The following is a 20,255-nucleotide window of genomic DNA, read 5'->3' on the forward strand; positions in this document are numbered from 1 at the left end:
CAAAATAATTCAGAATTGGACACTAAGACATTGATTTTACTTGAATTTTTCCACACTGTGGAGGCTGCAGAAGGTGGCCAGTCTGGCCAAGGCCTCCTGGATCTGTAAAGAGGAGTATCGCGTGGCAGCGTGATTTAGCATCTTCTCTGCTGTCTCAAAGGTCGGCCATGGGGCCTTGAGGCAGTATTCCACCACATACTGCTCATCCTAGACCACGTGAAAAGATACATATATACTCAATAACTACTCAAGAAATGAGCATTCTTTCATTTTTATCATAGTTTCATTTAATAGATAGAGACAAATATCAACCAAACATCCGGGATAAACACATTACATAAAAATTTACTTTAATTTGCATGTTACTGAGTGAAATATGTATTTAATCTCTAACCAAAATAAGCCCTTGTTAGGAAGCACAGCAGTTAAGATGTTTCTTGTTGTTGGTCACCAGGCCTTCCACACAAAAATTAGGGATTTTGGCTCCTCTTTACAGAAACTCTCTAAATCCTTTAGGTTTCTTGTTTCAGCAGATTTAGCTAGGCCACTGAATGACCTTAATGTGCTTCTTCTTTAGCCACTCAATTGCTGCAATGGTGGTATGTTTTGTTTCCACCTCTGTGCTTGACTGTGGAGATGCTATTCTTTGGGTCACACTCAGCATTTCTGTTCAAACAAGGTGGTTCAAGTTCATGCCCAAGAGCTTTAGTTTGGTTTCATCTGATTACACCACTTCCTGCTGCTCCCATGTAGTTTTGGGCAGACTGATCACCTTTCTCGCGATTATCCTCACATCATGAGATAAAACCTTCCATGGAGCTTATATACAGCTTTATATTTTTTCTCCATTTACAACAAGTGTTTTTGAAATCAATTGACTGACACAAGAAATCAGAACTCTGGCTGGTGTGAGATTATAATATTATTTTATGCCATGTTAGACCCTTAATTAAAGATTGTGAATTATGATGTAGTTTTAGTTTGCATTATTCTCCTGAATTAGAAGAAGGTGATAACTCTTGCATTTGTTAAGCTGATTTGCATTACATTAGACTGCTGATTGATTGTGAATGAATGATATTGTTTTATGATGCATTATACTGCTGAGTTATAAGAAATACTGTTCGCAGAAAGTCATCGCCTTATTTGTCTGATTAGAAGAAAACAGAACATACTGGAGAGGTTTTCTGTCCCATCTCAGCAGGAGCAGATAAACAAGGAGCCAAGGTCGTAGCTTAGGCGCCGTGTGAGAGAAAGAATGTGAATGTTTAGGCTTTTATGATTAGGTGGGGGGCACTAGAGGCTATAAGAGTTTGATCAATGCTCCACCATTTTGAGATCTGATGCTGTCTGCGTACGGTGTCCATCTCCCACGCGTGTGATCATTAAAATCATCGTTTGACTCAACCCGGCCGGACCAGTGTTGTTATTGTGGTTTTTCCTCTTGTATCCATGCCCAATATTTGAATCCGTAACACTGGGCTGTAGGGAATCAAATCCTTATTTCACTCAATGACATGAAAATCAATGTATAATGTTTATGTAATGTCTTTTTTTCAAACTTACAAACTCAGCAGGGGATCAAATACTAATTATTTCCCCCACTGTAGTTATATGAATATTCTGTAACAGTAAATTGACACCAGATTAAAAAGAATAAAGAAATAAAATGCTGGCGGCTGCCAGTGCTACACCTCAGCCTCCATTTTCAAAGTCCTACATCGCCTCATTCTGGGGATATTGCATTCACAAACTTGGGTGTCCACGCAACTTGCCCAATCACCTGGCAGGGTGATGACAGTACTGTTATAATACTCACTGTGATCTTCATCAGGTTTGTCTTGGCTTCTTCGACCAGTTCAGACCACACATCCTCTCCATAACCGCCCACTGATGCAGAGGCCAGCTGCTCCAGCACAAAGTCAAGCTTCACCTTATAGACAAGCTGAACAAAAACAGGAGTGCTTGTTGTATACAGCACTGATTAGGATGACAAAATACTATAAGAAGCACCGCTCATCTAAAGCGACAATAATAGATACGGAAAACCAAAACCTCAGAAATCCAGCTAAATATATTGCGTGGTGCAAGTATAACCACTTAAAAATGACAAAGCCAATCTTCAATCATGCCTGCTGCTGAAGTGATAGTTTAAATTTAGTCTCTGCACACACTGGCAAAACAAACAAACACGAAAAACTCCAGCACATAGACAACAGACTTATGTGTATCGGCTCTCAGTCTTAATCAGGGTCTGCATTGAAGAGCACCTGTCAGATCATTTGTCAGAGCCATGCAACGCTTCCCACCTTCATCATAAAATATTACATCTGTTTTTAATTCATAATGATCTATAAACCACAAATCTAAGCTTGTAGTTACACAAACTCAATTACCTCTAAATCCAGCTCAAATGTGATGGCAAACTTTTCAGCCTCTTCAAACATGTGTTTGTGAAGAAGCCTGCTCAGCCTAGAAATGAAGAGTAGTCACATTAAGTCAAATTACATCAACATCATACAGACTATAATGTCATAAACTTGAATTAAATTAGGTACCTGTTTTCAGGTAAAGCCTCTGTGAAGGATCGAACAACCACAGAAGCGACTGGCTCTCTTCTTGAAGAGCAAGAAAAAAGTTTAATGTTTGAACGGTAAGCAAAGGCCGATCATCACAATAAAACTCACTCAGACATAGCCTACCTCTCTGGGTTCTCACAAATCCCCTCGACTAAATAAAATGCATCCTGGAATTACAGGAAAAAAAAGGCAACCAACTTTAACATGAAGAAATCTCAACAGACAGAAATTGCAGCAGCAAAATTAATGTAACGCTTTACTTTGTGTTGACTGTTTACCATGTTTATTTTTGTGTGGACGAGACAGGAGACAAAGGAAACATCCAGAGAGTAGCAAACAGTCATAGAGGGCAGGAATCGTATTTGCAGTGAGCTGATCTGAAAAATTCAAGCCCAACATAACGAGTTCAGAGCAGATCTCTGGGAAATCATCCGTTAAAGCTTCTTAAAACTGATTTGTACTTCTACCTGACTGTTGTCTTGCTTTGTCAGCATGATCATCTTCATGCTGCCTTTATCTTGGCTGTAATACACACATGAATGAACATTTTCAAAACTGTTTTAACAAACAGTACATGTTCACTGTTACAGTACGTTGTAAAACAGTGATACGTACGCCACCATGGAGGCAGAGCCACATTCTGCAGTGAGCTGAAAGTCGTGAACGGCGAGTTCTGGCCAACAGTGAATCATGACAAGAAAGTGCAGATCCCAAAGACTCAGAACATCCTGAGACACAAGGATAGATTTCAAACTCAAATTCTGATTGCTCTAAAAGTTCGAACTGTTTTACAAAGCAGGATCTCACCTCAGTGTCGAGGATGTACAAAAGGTTATCCACCACCACCATCTTCCTTACACCTGCAAAGACACAAAAACAGCTCCTAAAATCATCACTTCTTAAATCAGCATTAGATTCAACATTTTGCTTATATAACCATGGATTTCTCTCTGTGAAACAAACGGCAGTGGATGGAGCAAAGTTTGCTTTTCTTCACGTCTGAGTTTATTGATCAGGTTGATGAAGTACTCCTGCTTGCTTTTTCCCAGTAAAGGTTTTTAATGGTGTTCACGGGAACAGTGCTGCTGTTTTGGATACTAGAAACACGTTTTCTTTCTCCCCACCTGAGCCTCACCACCTTGGTAACAGCTCTGCCTCTTTGCTCTTCACGGTGTATAAACAGACTCCGGCACCACATTAAACTGTGGTGGCCCGTCATCACTGCTGCTGTGTTATCAGTGTTTCTGTTTCAAACTGGGGACTGTGTGAACTTAATGTTGTCACTTTTTATTCACACGCTGCTCCGAAATAAGTTTCTATTTGCAGGTCTGTTTTTAGTCACAAATGTGGGTGAAATGTTCAGGTTTACATCGTTTATTACAACAGCAGCCTACGGAGCCGTGTGCTAAATGAAGCGTCGAAGCAGAATCTAATTATTCTAGTTATTCAATGAATCGTTGCAGCCCTACTTCCAAAAAAAAAAAAACGTAATGTAATGCAACACTTGGGAACTAAGAGCACATCTCCAAGGCAAGCTTTCCCAGATGAATGTGCCTGATCCCATCTGCCGGTGGATCACTGACTTCCTGACGGACAGGAAGCAGCATGTGAGGCTGGGAAAGAATGTCTCGGACTCCCGGACCATCAGCACCGGCTCCCCTCAGGGCTGTGTTCTTTCTCCTCTGCTCTTCTCCCTGTATACCAACTGCTGCACCTCCACCCACCAGTCTGTCAAGCTAATCAAGTTTGCAGATGACACCACCGTTATTGGACTCATCTCGGACGGGGATGAGTCTGCCTACAGGAGGGAGGTTGAACGTCTGGTGTCCTGGTGCAGCCACAACAACCTGGTGCTGAATGCCCAGAAGACAGTGGAGATTATTGTGGACTTCAGGAAGCACACAGCCCCACTCCCCCCCATCATCCTGACTGACACCCCCATCACCTCTGTGGACTCATTCCGCTTCCTGGGTACCACCATCACCCAGGACCTGAAGTGGGAGCCCACCATCACCTCCGTCATTAAGAAAGCCCAGCAGAGGATGTACTTCCTGAGGCAGCTGAAGAAATTCAACCTGCCAACACGGACGATGATGCAATTCTACACTGCAATCATCGAGTCCATCCTCACCTCCTCCATCACCGTGTGGTACGCTGGAGCCACTATCAGGGACAAACAGAGACTGCAGCGTGTTGTGCGCTCTGCTGAGAAGGTGATTGGCTGCAGACTCCCATCTCTGCAGGACCTGTACACCTCCAGGACACTGGGGCGTGCAGCTCGGATCTCAGCTGACCCTTCTCACCCTGGACACAGTCTGTTTGACCTGCTCCCCTCAGGCAGGAAGCTCCGGTCCATTCGCACCAGAACCTCTCGCCATAAGAACAGTTTCTTCCCCTCTGCTGTTGGACACATGAACAATAACCGTATGACTGTTCCCACCACTAACACATGACCCTACGCTGTGTTCACTGCATCATTCCATGTTTGGCACTGATCACCACCTGCACTCATGTATATATCTATCTACTTAGCACTTTTAATTCTTATTTTTATTTTCATGTCTATTTAAGCGTAATTTATGACAGTATGTTTGCACTGAAGCACCGCAGCAATTTCCTAATGTTGTAAACCTGCTCAACATTTGGCAATAAAACCCTTTCTGATTCTGATTCTTACCCGGAATTAAGCTCCTGTCGACGGTCTGAGCAAAGCACATCTTAGCTTGATGAGGGTCCATCCTCCAGTGAGTCAAAACATTTTCTTTATCCCCCTGTCAAGATGAAAATATTGTTGTACATGATATAATGAAACGCTTGCTTTATGTTATATGAGGACTATCAAATATTTAAAATGCACTGACAAAACTGTGAGCACGAGGCAACTTATTTAGAATGACTCTGGTTTAAAGACATATACACAGTCATGGCCTATGTGAATGTTTTTTTGTGCAGCACAACAATGCTTCCACGCACATATTACTAAATGAGGATCAATGAGTTCAGTGTACGCACATGGCCTCCTATTCACCAGAGCTCAGTTCTATTGAGCACCTTTGATATGCGGTGGAGAGTCACATCATGGATATGCAGCTGACAAGTTTTCAGCAACTGTGTGATGTTATTATGTCACTATGGATCAGATCTCTGAGGAATGTTTCCAGCACCTTGTTGAATCTGTGCCGCAAAGAATTCAAGAAGCTCTGATAGCAACAGGGGTCTAACCCAGTCCTAGCAAGGTGTACCTAATAAAATGTCCACTGTAAACTTGCCATTAAAAATGGTTTTATACTTGCAGTATTTGGAAAAGTTTTTTAGTCATTTACCATTAAAAAGTGCAACTTTTGCTGGTATGAGACCAAAAGTAAAATGAAATGCAGACAGCAGGACAGAATGACTAAAACATATCCGAAACACTATAAGGTGTTACAATCATTTCTTAAAATTCTTTCAATATGCTTCCTTTATCATGTAACACTTATCTCAGAATTGTAGCTGGAAGACAAATTAATGAAACTTGACACTGATAGACACTGACCCCAATCATCAGGTGGACTTCATGGCCCAGACTGAACATCACTGCTGTGCTACAACCCTCCTCGTGGTAATCCTTGGTGGAGTAAAAATCTATCTTGATCAAAGACTGGAGCTGAAACAGAGAAATGCGTGACTATTTCTGCGTTGCTGAAAGAAAAAAAAAATTGCTTGTGCATAAAAAGAGTTTTTGACCTTAACTTACCTCCTTTAGAGCTCCGACATCCATTTTTTCAATAGCTGGAATGACAAAAGACAGAGATCAAACAATGGCTTTGAAAAACAAAACAAAACAAAAAACTTAGCAGATGTGGGGCACACAAGTTTTTATACCTGACTCAATCTTTGCCAAGGAAAGGTTTGTAATGTGGAAAAAACCATCCTTAATGAGAAGGAACATGTGGTACATTCCTGCCAATAATAAACACACAACATGAAAAAAAACCCAAAAACAAACAAGCAAACATAAACCTGACATGGCAGCTAGAGCACTGCTTCTACATCCATATATATATATATATATATATATATATATATATATATATATATATATATATATATATATATATATATATATCACTCTTCTCATATCACCTGAGGATGCCTTGTCTTCATCCATGATGAGATAGCAGTAGGTTTTCTTATCTCCATTTGGTTTCTCAACCAAAGCCTTCAATTTCAGAGGATACACAACATGTTAATGATGTAACACTAAATGCATCACCAGGGTTTAGTTTTTACTGCTGCTACTGTCCTGTATACTTGCATAAGACTACATAAGATTAGATAGGATAAGAGTTAAGGCCTTAAAGATGAAAACAACCACACACACCCGGGTTAGGAGGATCCTCTTTTGCGGAACGTAGATCAAATGAAGGTTTCCATTTCTTTCACAAACTACCAGAAACTTTCCCTTCAGGCACACGTCAATGGCGTCCACATCAGTTTCTGGAAAAGAAAACCTTTGTTTATTTATACTTTTTTAAAATGTATATTTATTTATACTTTGCAGATGCATCAAAACGATTTTTATGACTGATTTTTATGCAGCCACACAAATAATGCTTACCAAAGTTAAGGAGCAGGAGGATGCTCTGATAGCTCTGATCAAACAGGATGACTGTCCTGTCAGCAACAATAAAACTCCAGTTTGAGCCGCTCGAGGACGTGAGATTGGGATCTGCCTGCACCTGTAAAAACCCAGGTTTACTAAACCATGCTTAAAACACTAATACAGGCCCAGGAGTCTTTGCCACAAACCCCTTGGCATGAGTGTGTGGTAAATATTTACATCAGTCACCTCATTAGCACTGGAGACTTTGACCAACGTGTCCACCTGATACAGGCCACTGCTGTTTTCCTCCCGGGACACACCATCGAAACGGACTGTATTTGTATCTTCGTTGGTCAGAAGTTCGACTTCGCTCCACAGCGCCATTTTCAGGAGCTGATATAGGAGAGGATATCTTAACTTGCCTAGCAGCTAGCTGTCATTAATCAGGTTATAATACCAATGCTAGCTATTTAGCAGAGATTTACAAATAACAATAAAATATAAGGCAAACAATGGAATGACTTTTTTATTAAGGAGATATAACCGACAGCAACTCACCAGTTTACTGTAATACTTAAACAGTTATAGCAGAGAGAGCCGACATAACGCCACCGTGTTTAGCTTTAGAATTTGGCGGGTTGATGTAGGTTGTTAGGATTGAGTTGTTTCTGGTGATTGTTCCCAGAGTTTTGCCTGTCAGATGCAATGTCCTTACAGTAAAAGGTAAAAATCCAGAGCTTTCTGTAAGTTTAGCAGTAGCATCCCACGCGACACTCAGTAATCTATTATAAAATGTTCAATGCAATGTGTCTATGACCCAATATGGTTCATTTAAATGTTTAAGATAATTTGACCTGAGATTAAGAGACGCCTGAAAGGCTAAATCGAGGAAAAAATCAAACAAATATAGAGGCGGGGGCATTGCAGGAATATCCGGCGAGTCTTTTGTGTTGCCAGGTTTGGTGATTTACCGCCGCATTTGACGCAATGCTTAAACTTTAGGACTCATATGGCCATGTTTACATTTTTACAAAAAACGTGTATTTTTTAAAGAACATAACAACAAAATAAATAAATGCAACAAGTTAAAAAAGAATAAGACAAAAAGGATTATAAGAATACGACTATATGTTTTTGTAATAAATGTTTGCTGGGTGTATAACCAATGACTGTATAAAAGTAATTATGTCTTACAGTATTATACTATTTGTTTTTGTATTGCAGTCAAAGTATATTATTATTATTATTATTATTATTATTATTATTATTATTATTATTAGTAGTAGTAGTAGTAGTAGTATTTCGTTTCTTACGTTTGGCATTTACCTGAATCAGGGACTCAAGAGGCTACAACTGGCAACCCAGATCAGATAAGCTGAGCTAGTCAAAGGGCCTCAGCAGTAAGCTACCTCTCTATCTTTTCGTCTTCGTTCACAAAGGCAGCAAGAAAATCGAATTTAGGCACAAATATTATACTTCAATATAATGTCGGTAAGTATTGTCGTGTTATTGTAATGTCGTACGTACATGGGTTTGATAGCCACTTCGTAATTTTAGTGGAAGTTTTCGGTTGTATTCATGATATTTTTCTCTTAAAGATGGCGCCTAGCGTGTGTTAGCTTAGCGGTCGAGCTAACGATAAAATTACTCCAAATATCACTGCGGTGAATGCATAAAGAACGAAAACGGAGAGATTTGGCTGCCGTAGATTACGTGATGGGTTTCTAGCTATTCATTTCATGTGATCACTAGAATCCACACATTTAATCCAATACAATAGCAACACAGTAGCACAAATGACTGATATGGCTAACTATGAATTAACACTGCAGTGACCCATGGTATGTCTCATCTGCTGAAATGACTGCACTTTGAAAACGGCTGTGTTTTAGTCTACGTGAGCCACACAATAAAAGGCATTATATCGTGACATTTAGTGTAATACTGCAGTATTGAAGGATGTTAAATTGGTACTACAGTATGTTAATAAATGCTGAGCAATACTTAAAATAAAAAGCATAAAATAAAAATAACGTTGTGCCTGTGGACTACACAGCCTTACATTCCCTCCTTACTGCAACTGCATTAATGTCTGCGACATACATATTTTGATTATCGAAAACCTTCAGAATAACAGGGAAATCTTTGTTAATTAAGGCAACTCTATGCACACTGGTGTTGCTTACATGCGTAATCAATGTCTAATGTATTTATTGGCGTTAATACATTAGACAGAAGCTCTATTTGTCTGTCCAGATCATCCTGTGCATGTTTTGAGTATCACAGAAAATCCGGGCTGTACTTTAAGGGGTTTTTAATGGCTCCAAATAGGCTTTTGAGGGTAGTTACCTATGTAATCAAGTGCTTTTATTGTATTACAGTTCTACTGTTTTGTTTTTTACTTTAGTGAAAATCCAAAACCACATGCATTTTACTACTCAACAAACCCCTGATCAGTTTTACTCATAGGCCATGAGTTATAGTAGATAATAGTTCTTTAGATGTATAAAATTTACTTGACTCCAAAGAACTTCACTAATTAGTTCCTGTTGTGAATTTGCATGTTTGTTTCAGGTGAGTGACAACGACTCTGTTGACTTGACCAGATCTGGCTCCCCAGTTCATCACAGAAAAAGACATATGGAGTCATCAAAGTCCCCCAGAAGCTCCAAACACCACCATTCACGGTCAAGGTCACGCTCCAGGGACCGAAAACGTTAGTATTCAGTTCACAAATGGCACAAAAAAATGTCACGTATGTTCGAGCTATAATACAAAATTTTGTTACATTCCCAGTTTAGAGGTAACCTAGACAAAAAAAAGATTGGCAGCACAAAACAAAAACAATAAACTAAAGTTTCTGATGATCCCTAGTAGTGGTGGGCAATTTAGCCTCAACATTACCAAATTTGCTAAGAGTTAATCACACATGTGAAATCTGGTCTACTTTACACACTGGCTTTGCCATATATTTGATCATCTTGTCAGACTAACAAATTTAATCTGAAATATGCTCTGCTTTTACAGGTGACAGAAAGTACAGACGCAGTCGCAGCAGGAGCAAAGAGGTAATTAATACCTTTGTTTCTATAGTTAGAAACGCATTTGATGTGATTTTAAGGACCCTAAGTTATATTCCTTGTTAGTTGTAAGTCAAGGTGAGTATGTTTTCTTAGGTTAAACAAATTATAATAGCCGAAATTAAGAAGTGAAATAAATGGCGATGGGCTTGCTCACGTGGAAAGGGTCTTTTTTTTTTCTTTTCTTTTCTTTTTTTTTTACCCTCGTTGTGCTCTGATTTCTCAAAGGAAGCTTTTGTCCTTGGTGATCTGTCATTGTTTGTAACCATTGTAAATGGTGAAGACTAGTTTTTCTCCTTTTTATTTTTTGTTAAATCCTGTGTGGAGATCACATGATAACATTTCTACAATAAATCATACTCAGCGTGCTAACGCACGAAGAGACTGAACAGAAGACCCTGCTGACATAGCAAAATAATATGCCTACTACTGGGACAGGTAACTATCTGCCATTCAAACTCCTCTTTGTCACACATTATGAGTAGAAAGTTGGATTAACTGTTGCATCTCTTGCAGCTGGGGATGGGCATAATTAATCTAATTAAACTGAAATTGAATCCAAACACGATCAAATGTGTGGGTGTAAGGAGTAAGTTGGATGCCCGAACCTACATCAGCCTTTCAGCGGGCACAAACTAATTTGGTTTGCGCTCAGTTTTTGTCATCAAATTGGGGGAAAAAAAATCTCCTTAAAGTGTTTCCTCCTCCTAGCTTATTGAATAAAATGACGACTTGCTGGTTCCTGTTTGCCCACACTTACACTTCTCTAAGTTCTCTAAGAATGACATTCTGTAATTTTTATGGAAGTGGGTTTGAAATGACAAGGTTTTATTCAGCTTGTCAATTTTATTACATACCTTATGGTCTAAGCCATGGTACTAACTCTTTTTGTTGCACTATTTTCCTGAAAGAGACAACTTCTTCTTAAAACAGGCACGAAAGAGGGACTCTGAGAAGCCATCAAAATCACACAGAAAAACAGATGAGCCGCAAGACCAAGAGAGACTTTCGGCAGAGAACGGAGAGGAACGTTCCAGGCGCAAGGACAGGAAGTCTTCAAAGGGCCGGAGCCTGTCCAGGTCACACTCCAGAGAGAGGTCAGTCTGCTCAGTAAAGTAAGACTGCAGCAGGTCTCCATACTTATGACAAAGAAAAATGCAAATTGTTTAGAATTGCTAGCTGTAGCTTCTGGATGACCTGAGTCATTTATCAAACTTTGAGAAGAAAAACGTGCCAAGAAATACAGAAATGCCTGCATTTGTTTCATGTCATTAATGTTGCTTTCAGACGGCATCACAGCAGAAGTAGGGACAAGCGGCGATCAAGATCACGCAGCCGGGACAAGAAGAAGAAGGCCAGGTCTCGCTCGGGTTCAAGGACCAAACATCGTCACCATAGCAGAAGTCGCAGTAAGAGCAGGTGGGCTCAGCTGAAATCGCGCCGTTTCTTATGCCAATGAAGTGCTTTTGAACTTTTGTCTTAGATTTTACATGTCATTAACCCTTTAAGACCGGTCAGAGCGGGCACGCTCCGTTTTGCGTAACTATTTTTAAATCCCTGTAGAACTGCTAGCGCAATAATTTTTTTTTTCATATGAAACCGGAGGAGTTGTACTTACATCTTATGCCATCAGCTTGGTCTAGGTCACAGTTTCCATCCACATATAGCTTTGCAAAAATTGCATAAAACTGGTGTTTTTAAAAGTCATGTTTAACTTTATGCTTTTCTGTATAGTTTCCGGGATGCTTAGAACTCAAATTGCACTGCTGGAAATGGTTTTTTGTTTTTTTTGTTTTTTGCAAATTTGCATTATAATATATATTTGCGTTTTTCCTGCAGTATGTAAAAATTGGTGTATCTCAAAAATAAAACTATGAAGATACTCAAAATAAATTTCCTGTGGTGGGAAACTATTTTGTGCAACTTGTTGTATTTACAGTTTTGAGGGATAAACCTCTTAAATTTCTCTAACTAGAAATATGTTTATTTAAAAAAATATATAAATTAAATTTTTTTGTAGTTTATTGCACTTTTTTGCAATTTATGTAGTTACTATGCACTTATTGCATACATATTATTAAGATTTGGGCTATAATGGTTGTATTGATGTATAGCAGCTTGAAATTCTCCAGCATGTAAAAATATAAAGATAAGCTCTGGCAGACTTGGTTCTTTGCTAGGTCTTAAAGGGTTAAGAGTATGTTAGTTGGCTGACTTTGTTTTTGTTTTGTTTTCTATCTCCAGGGAGCATAAGAAAAGGACTGAAAAGGTGCGCAGGAAGAGCCGAAGCAGGACTCCTAGTCCACCCGCCTTCCGAGGCCGAAACACAGCCATGGATGCTCAAGAGGCCCTAGCAAGAAGGTAAGAAAACGGCTGACGGGAAATGTAGACCTTTGATGTTTGGCTTTAAACCTGTGATTAAAAAAATAGATTTAAAGCGCAGCCCAATAAGTAAGGCTTTTGTTACGGAATCTCAGGTGCAAGTTTAATATCGCAGTTTGTGGTTACAGTCAAGCTTCTCATTCATGTTGCACTTTTTACTAATGTTGTTCATAAAAGTCTAAAATGATGATGGCTGGTTTCAGCATTCATGGTTCCAACAAAAGGCGCTAACTTTGGTAGCAGAAAGTGAGCTTAGAGAAGCTTTAGCTTCATCAGATCACTATCAGATGTGCAGGAAGACATTAAATGGAGTTTAAATCTTGCTGGGTCATGATGGAGTTTGATATACAGAAACTCAAAGGTAGTTACATTATCTAGAATAGAATAGAATAATCCTTTAATTGTCCCACAAGGGGAAATTTGGTTGTAACAGCAGCCAGAAAGACACATATACAACAAACAGGACACAGAACAGAAACATACACAATTTGTCTTACATATTTACATTAAGGACAATGGTTACTATAAAGAGAGTACTGTACAGTTATTAAATTAAATAAAATTAAAAAAATCTGTAAATAGGATTAAATTCATTAAGTGAGACCAGCTCCTTAAGTTCCTGATGCAACCCTAAAGCGAATTGTGTCTCCTCCTGAGATTAAACTGGGAATCTATTATTTGTTAGGCAAATGGAGCCACTGGTTAAACACACTGGCCTTTTTGGTAGCATCAACACTTCCCCTAGTGGTGTACAGTATGGCTCTAAGTTGGAAAAGTGTCCTGGTGTCTTTTTACCATTATGGTTTACGTGTAGGTCAAGATCTTTTGTTCATTTTAACCAAAATGGTCTCCACTCTTCTTTCCAGGCTGGAGAGAGCAAAGAAACTGCAGGAGCAGAAGGAGAAGGAAATGTTTGAGAAACAGCAGCAGCAACAACAGGAGATCGCTGCAGGTGAGAAGTGCTAACTGTGCACAAAGTAGAAACTTTAGCGCCTGAATCAATTTTATTTATATAGTGCCAAATCACAACAACAGTCGCCTCAAGGCGCTTTATATTGTAAGGTAGACCCTACAACTATACATACGAGTCAAGATTCAGTTCATCAGGATGGTCTGTGTTTTGTTTTTTTTCTTTTTCCTGGCAGCAGCAGCTGCTGCAGCAGCTGTCTCAAACCCCGCCCTCAACGTCGCGGCTCTCCTGGCCTCTGGGACGCAGGTCACACCTCAGATCGCCATGGCAGCACAGATGGCAGCCCTACAAGCAAAGACGCTGGCAGAGACTGGTATTGCTGTTCCCAGCTACTATAACCCATCCGCTGTAAACCCCATGAAGTTTGCAGAGCAGGAGAAGAAGAGGAAAATGCTATGGCAGGGAAAGAAGGATGGGGTAAGAGCTGGTTTATTTATTTATTTTCTTCTTCTTTAACTTTTGAAAAGATGCCATATTTATCATGTTTTCTTTTGACTTTGTTTTGGGGGTTTTTTTCTTTTCTTTTCTAAGGAGAAGTCCCAAACAGCCGAGTTGTGGGAGAAGCTTAACTTTGGAAACAAGGACCAAAATGTTAAATTTCGCAAACTGATGGGTATTAAAGTAAGTAGAGCTGTTATTTTTATCAGCTTTTTGTACCAAATCCACAACTTGCAACTTTTTTTTTTTTTTTTTTTTTTTTTTTTTTGTTAAGCTACAACTTGTCAAATTTAAACCGAATGTTTTGCCTCTGCAGGGCGATGATGATGTGGAAGCTGCCAAACCACTGAACGATGATGGGATGAAGACACTTCAGAAGCAGGAGGAGATGTTTAGGAACCTCGATGTTCAGTATGAGATGGCTCGCTCTCAGACGCACACTCAGAGAGGAATGGGCCTCGGCTTTTCCTCCTCGTTCTCACGTGGGATGGATTCCATGTAGTGCCAAAGTTGGCTGTCGTCGCCACTCTCCTGATCATACAGGACTCCCAATTCATTGCTAGCCCTCAAGCTTGCATGGATGTTGCTCTGAACATGTAATTTATTTAAAGGCAAAGGTCTCACATATTGGAACATTGTAAATATCCAGTTGCTGAGTTTGTCTCAGTGTTTATTAATCTGTACATCTCTGGAAGAGGAGGCATCATTTTGATGGGCTGATGCTGGATAAAAGTACATATGTTTTGAATAATGTAACTTTTTAAAAAAAAACTCATATTGATGTGATTGTTTGAACATAAACTGAATATGTGGTTCAAGTGGACACTGTTTACATCAATTTAGCAAAAGGTCTGAGGTCAAAGTAGCATAATCAGAATCCTTTAGTTTGTCTTCTCCTGACTGGCAGAAACGACTTATATAAAACACAGTGTGTATTTTCTGTATTAGAGGCTGGGTTGTAATACACACGGTCTTCTGAATGGTCCTGCAGAGAGATGAGCCGGGAAGAGTAAATGTGTTTCAAATGTTCTTTAAATAATCTAGTTTTGTGTCTTAAAAAGTTTTTATAACACATCACAGCAATTCATTTTATGTGATATGGGTGGGTCATAACATGCTTCAGATTAAGGGGATGCTGGGAAAGTAACAGTACTTACAATAACCAGTGTTTTCTATTTATTACTGTTTTAATCCACCCTGATTTGTTTATATTTTTCTTCCAAGGAGCCACTTAGAGCTCTTGAGGATTTCTCAACGTCTTTTAAAGATTTCTTTGGACACTGGTTGCTTTTTCACTCATTTTCAATCCAGGCTTTGTAGCCAACCATTTTCAGAGGATTGTCTTTTTATTGTGAAGCCACTTAACTCTCCAAGCATAACAAACTGCGTAGAAATGTTGCTACGGGAATAGGGACTGTAAATTAAGTAATAAAATAACTCAACCTGACTGACTGCACGCAAAACAGAAACAAATACATGTGCTGGAAAAATACACAGTACAACTGCATTAATGAGAAAAAATATATAAAACCAAATTAATATGAATTTCCACGAGATCATTTTTTTTTTTTTGGTGAGTGTTTTAAAATATAAACCACTATTTTTTTAAAAGTAGAATAAAAGGGTGAGAAATTTAGAAATTAACTTTTATGTTTGATAAATAATCAAAAAATGAATGCTGTACATTACTGGAGAAACTGGGACAGGTAAAAAAATATCAATAACTCATGGTCTTTAGTTTTTTTATGTTGTTAGGTCTAACTGGAGATTATTATAAGACAAATCCTTACATGGTTCTGTTTCAAACATGTAAGAATTTGTCTTTGATGTTTGTGGCATAATTACTAATAACAGAGTTGGTAATATTTATTCATTGTTTAATAACTAATAATCAAATGCAGAGAGGTGTATGAACACATAGTGATTGAGAAATGTGAGAAACACTCAATGCATCATAGGAATCCCCTAGAAGCCAACACCTATGGCAGTGTAACTATGGGGGGATTCGGCGTCACCTCATCCAGCCCTAACCATACACTTTATCAAAGTTTAAGTGTAATCTTAACAGCAGAGACGGTGTCTGTGTCCTGAATCCAAACTGAGAGCTGGTTCTACAGAAGAGGGGCCTGAAAGCTGAAGAAGGCTGTGCCTCCCATTCTACTTTTAAATGCTCTATGAACCACAAGTAAAACAGCAGTCTGAGAATGAAGAGCTTGTCTGGGGTGATACAGTACAATAGGGTCATTAAGATGGGGAATGATTATTCAACACCTTGTATGTGAGGAGCAGGATTTTAAATTTGATTACAGATTAAACAGAGAAAGGAGAAGGCAATATAGAAATATGCTCTCTCTTTCTAGTTCCTGTCAGTACACACAAACACAAACAACACTGAGTCTCCGGGGGTGATGTAACAGTTTTTAAAACGTACAGACTGCGAGAAACAAAGAACTCTTAAATTGTCAAGCTCAGAAGCATGGTACAGAATTCTTGATTGAACTGTCAGAGAAATACAGGCCAAGCCAGGGAATGCCGACTCAGGAACAGAAAACACAGTTCTTGTCTCAGAAACATAACAAAAAGGATTCGTTTTTAACAACTCTAAAACAAAACAGGAAATGTAATTATCTGCTGAGTCTGGAACACAACAAGAAAGTTTAATGTTTGCTTCCTTTGGGAAAAGGGGGACTGGAGTGCTGAAGCAGTGACTCTTTGACAAACACTGGGTAGGAACCTTCGACGAGCAGGGGAGCAGGTAATCCAACGAGCAGTCTGGCATGGCTGAGGCAGGAGTGCTGGAAATCATCGAGCCGGCGGGGCTGTCTAGTGCAGACTCTGGAATTCCCAGGACCAAGAGGATAGACTGTACCAGGGTGAAGCTGCAGAACTTAGCCTTACACCCAGTCTTCTCCCGCTGAGAGAACCTTTTGCTTAGAGCAGGATACAGTTGGCAGTAGTAGAGGAGAGCAGACATGATAAGACCGGCAAGTGAGCAGCTGGTGTGAAGAAGAGACTGCCCACTCTCGCTGCTGCAGGCGTTTGGCATCTTCGACGTCCTCAAATACACAAGCAAATCCCATAATATAGGAATTATTTATCTGGGGCGCTTAAAGCCTCCCACCTCTTCTTTTCTTTTAGAAAAGAACCATTCACTCACTGCTGAGCCCTCACCAAGTCGGCTGGGTCCAGGTTACTGCTTGCCACACATAATAAACTATGTGTGGCAAGCAGAGTGAGGACCCAAAGTGCAAGACTGAGACAAAGCTGAGTTGTTAATGAAACAACTCAGATGCAATTAAAGTGCAGATTTTCAGCTTTAATTCAGTGGGTTGAATGGAAAGAGAATCAGAAAGACTATTTATCCCCAGGGGGCAATTAAGATACAACAGAGCAGCATGACGTTGAAGATAAGGACAGGGCATAAACAGGCAATAAGAGTGACATAATAAATACACAGAATATACAGTATATACACACTTTTAAAATTGCACAGTTTTAAAATTAAAGTGACTGAAAGATTGCAAAAGATTGCATAAAAATGTGAGGAGCTAAAGCATTTTTAACACAATTCCTTAATTTTAGGGGATTCAAAGTAATTGACAAAAATTAAATAACTCAAAATAAAATGTCCATTTCTAATACTTGATTAAAAAACCCTTTACTGACAATGACAGCCTAGTTCTTCAACTCATGGACATCACCAGATGCTGGGCTTCCTCCTTTTTAATGCCCTGTCAGGCCTTTACTACAGCGGCTTTCAGTTGCTGTTTGTTTGTGGGCCTTTCATTTCAAAGTTTGTCTTCAACAAGTGAAATGTATGCTCAACTGGGATAAGATCAGGTGACTGACTTAGGCATTTAAGAATATTCCAATTCTGACAAATTGCAAACTCCCCTAACAGAGGCAAAGTAAAGGAAGGATCTCTGCAATGAAAGCTCGAACGTCACCAGGAATAGATAGCGATTTGCTACGTCCATTTTTAACTGAGTATTACATGAAGCCTTTGAATATGGACGGCTCCCTCCAAGTTTTAATCAGGCCGTAATATCAGTAATTCCAAAGGCGACAAGGATTTAACGGATCCAGGCAATTACAGACTGATAAATTTAATCAATGTGGATTACAAAATTCTATCCAAAGTATTAACAATGAGGCTGGAGGTTGTACTACCACAAATTATTCATAAAGATCAAGTAGGGTTTATCAAGAATAGACACAAATCCTGTATTGGTTATATATTTAAATGCACAGAAGGACTTGATATGGTGGAGTGGAAATATCTGTTTAGGACCCTGGAAAAATTTGAATTAGGTGACAACTTTTGCAGATGGATTAGAACCATATATTTGAGGCCAGAAGCAGCTGTATTTACAAATGGGGTACTCTCTCCTTTTTTGAGTATTTCTAGATCAACACGTCAAGGATGTAATTTAGGTCCATTTCTATTTACCATCTTTTCAGAGCCATTAGCTATTCAAATTAGAGAAAATGCAGAGATTAAAGGTGTATTTGGGGGAGGTAGAGAACACAAATTGTTCCTGTACACAGATGACATTCTGGTATTAAGCCAAGACCCTGCTAATTCTATCACAACACTATTAGAGGTGACTGATAATTATTCAATGTTTTCGGAGTACAAAGTTAATTGGCATAAATCAGAGGCGATGCCAGTTTCCCAAGCTAATATTGGGATTTAACTTTAAGTGTGTGGACAAAGGAATGAAGTGTCTTGGAAATGAATTGAACCCTGGCTAACAGTATGGGAAAATTAATAAGCAAAATCAATACTATACTCAATTGGGATAAGATCAGGTGACTGACTTGGGCATTTAGGAATATTCCACTTCTTTGCTTCAAGAAACTCATGGGTTGGTTTGGATGTATGTTTTGCGTCATTCTCCATCTTTATTATAAAACGTCACCCAATAAATGCATTTAGCTGGATTTGAGCAGTCAGCATGTCTGTGAACACCTGTGAATTCATTTGGCGGCTTCTGTCCTGTGTAACATCGTCACTGCCTTTTTGGGTTCTTTTTAAAGATCCAGTCGTGAAAAAGTTGCGGGTGACAGGTGACATGAAAAAATGACAAATTAAAGCTGACAGTGTTTACACGTGCTTCCATGGAAACCGCGTCAGACAGAATGTTATGGGATTTGACAAAAATTGAATTTATTAGTAAACCGTTGTGTTTGCAGCATTCAGCATACTCAGATACCTGTGATTGCAGCGGGGGGGAAACGACTAACATACACTGATCCACGAATAGTGAATAAATATCAACCAGAGACAGGTGAACACCTGTTCCCTAAAGGTATGAGCTTGGTGCACATTGCTTTAAAGACATATTGCAGCAGAGATTCAAAGATTTGTTTAAATATGTTAAATGATTCTAAGCAGAGAAAGTATACAGCTTTTAATAATAATTTTTGATTTTTCAATGCGTCTTCTGTTTAAAGAGTCATTCACTGATTATTTTCTATCTTTCTGCCATTTTGCAGTGATGGTACGAAGAAGCCTACGCCTGTAGGAGTCAGGTTATTATAGGAAAGATGAAAGTCCGAATATTTCTTACAAAGAGACCTTATACAAGTATGTGTGTGGAGGTTTTTGGGACTACACGCTACATTCTGGATGAACATCCTCAGGTGTACCGACAATGTAAATCTTCACCTGTAGAATAAGTCTTTAAACTTGCGTGTCATCTTTTAGGGTCTTCCATCAGAGAAAATACAAGAGATGAGATCCCTTTATGAACCCTCACACACAGCAAAGTAAGGACCACTACTCAATTTTAACATCATTTAAAATGAAAGAAGAAGATTCTGTTATCAGACTGTAAACTCCCCTGTGGCTCTCTCTTTGCAGACAAAACAAGATTTTTAAAGCACATCACCACTTTCTTGATGCTGCCCATTCTGACTTTTGGTGAGTGACTCAGAACGTTCTGTCAGACAATCCTTCCTAACACACAAGTAAAACCTGGACCATTTGTCCTCACATCCACCCCTAACCTCTCTACTTCGTGTCTCCCAGGAATTGTGAGCTACACAATTTTCACCAAAAGCAAACAAGAAGTGACGTCTCTGAGGCAACAGATGACAGAGGTTCATCCTCTGGCAGACACTCTTCCAAATTTCACCTCAGAATCTTCATCTGTATCATCATTATTTATACATGAATGTACACAAAGAACACAAATAATTTGTCTGTGATTTGTGAG

General features: G+C 39.2%; 2 protein-coding genes across 5 annotated transcripts in view; one reads left to right on the top strand and one right to left on the bottom strand.

Annotated features, from left to right (window-relative positions):
* Window positions 1–8,015, bottom strand: part of kntc1 (kinetochore associated 1) — a 34,462-nt gene extending 26,447 nt beyond the window's left edge. Inside the window, exons 1-18 of one of the 2 annotated variants that reach the window (XM_084946607.1) lie at window positions 7,723–8,015; window positions 7,411–7,557; window positions 7,180–7,300; window positions 6,943–7,058; window positions 6,705–6,780; window positions 6,444–6,521; window positions 6,316–6,350; window positions 6,115–6,225; window positions 5,257–5,350; window positions 3,387–3,439; window positions 3,195–3,307; window positions 3,047–3,101; window positions 2,858–2,956; window positions 2,703–2,746; window positions 2,559–2,615; window positions 2,397–2,472; window positions 1,820–1,945; window positions 41–207 (exon numbers count right to left, since the gene is read on the bottom strand). In XM_084946607.1, coding sequence (XP_084802733.1) covers window positions 41–207; window positions 1,820–1,945; window positions 2,397–2,472; window positions 2,559–2,615; window positions 2,703–2,746; window positions 2,858–2,956; window positions 3,047–3,101; window positions 3,195–3,307; window positions 3,387–3,439; window positions 5,257–5,350; window positions 6,115–6,225; window positions 6,316–6,350; window positions 6,444–6,521; window positions 6,705–6,780; window positions 6,943–7,058; window positions 7,180–7,300; window positions 7,411–7,548 — 1,559 coding nt within the window. In that variant the 5' untranslated portion in view covers window positions 7,549–7,557; window positions 7,723–8,015. Of the gene's footprint in view, window positions 1–40; window positions 208–1,819; window positions 1,946–2,396; window positions 2,473–2,558; window positions 2,619–2,702; window positions 2,747–2,857; window positions 2,957–3,046; window positions 3,102–3,194; window positions 3,308–3,386; window positions 3,440–5,256; window positions 5,351–6,114; window positions 6,226–6,315; window positions 6,351–6,443; window positions 6,522–6,704; window positions 6,781–6,942; window positions 7,059–7,179; window positions 7,301–7,410; window positions 7,558–7,722 lie in introns of both variants that reach the window. The other variant, XM_084946606.1, reaches the window with a different exon arrangement.
* A 503-nt stretch (window positions 8,016–8,518) lies between these two features.
* On the top strand, window positions 8,519–15,317 carry rsrc2 (arginine/serine-rich coiled-coil 2). 3 transcript variants are annotated; one of them, XM_084946928.1, is made up of 10 exons: window positions 8,519–8,655; window positions 9,739–9,880; window positions 10,192–10,232; window positions 11,178–11,341; window positions 11,532–11,663; window positions 12,489–12,605; window positions 13,493–13,578; window positions 13,772–14,013; window positions 14,128–14,217; window positions 14,351–15,317. In XM_084946928.1, exons 1-10 carry the CDS (start codon window positions 8,650–8,652, stop codon window positions 14,534–14,536), a joined length of 1,206 nt encoding a protein of 401 aa, XP_084803054.1. In that variant the 5' UTR covers window positions 8,519–8,649; the 3' UTR covers window positions 14,537–15,317. The 3 variants fall into 3 exon arrangements, with proteins under 3 accessions (XP_084803054.1, XP_084803055.1, XP_084803056.1); XM_084946929.1 differs by having other exon boundaries at window positions 13,775–14,013; XM_084946930.1 differs by having other exon boundaries at window positions 13,778–14,013.
* Window positions 15,318–20,255: the final 4,938 nt, after the last annotated feature.

The sequence above is a fragment of the Perissodus microlepis genome, chromosome 12 (genome assembly GCF_051167445.1).
Source record: "Perissodus microlepis isolate ML-2025 ecotype Zambia chromosome 12, ASM5116744v1, whole genome shotgun sequence".
Lineage (NCBI taxonomy): Eukaryota > Metazoa > Chordata > Actinopteri > Cichliformes > Cichlidae > Perissodus > Perissodus microlepis.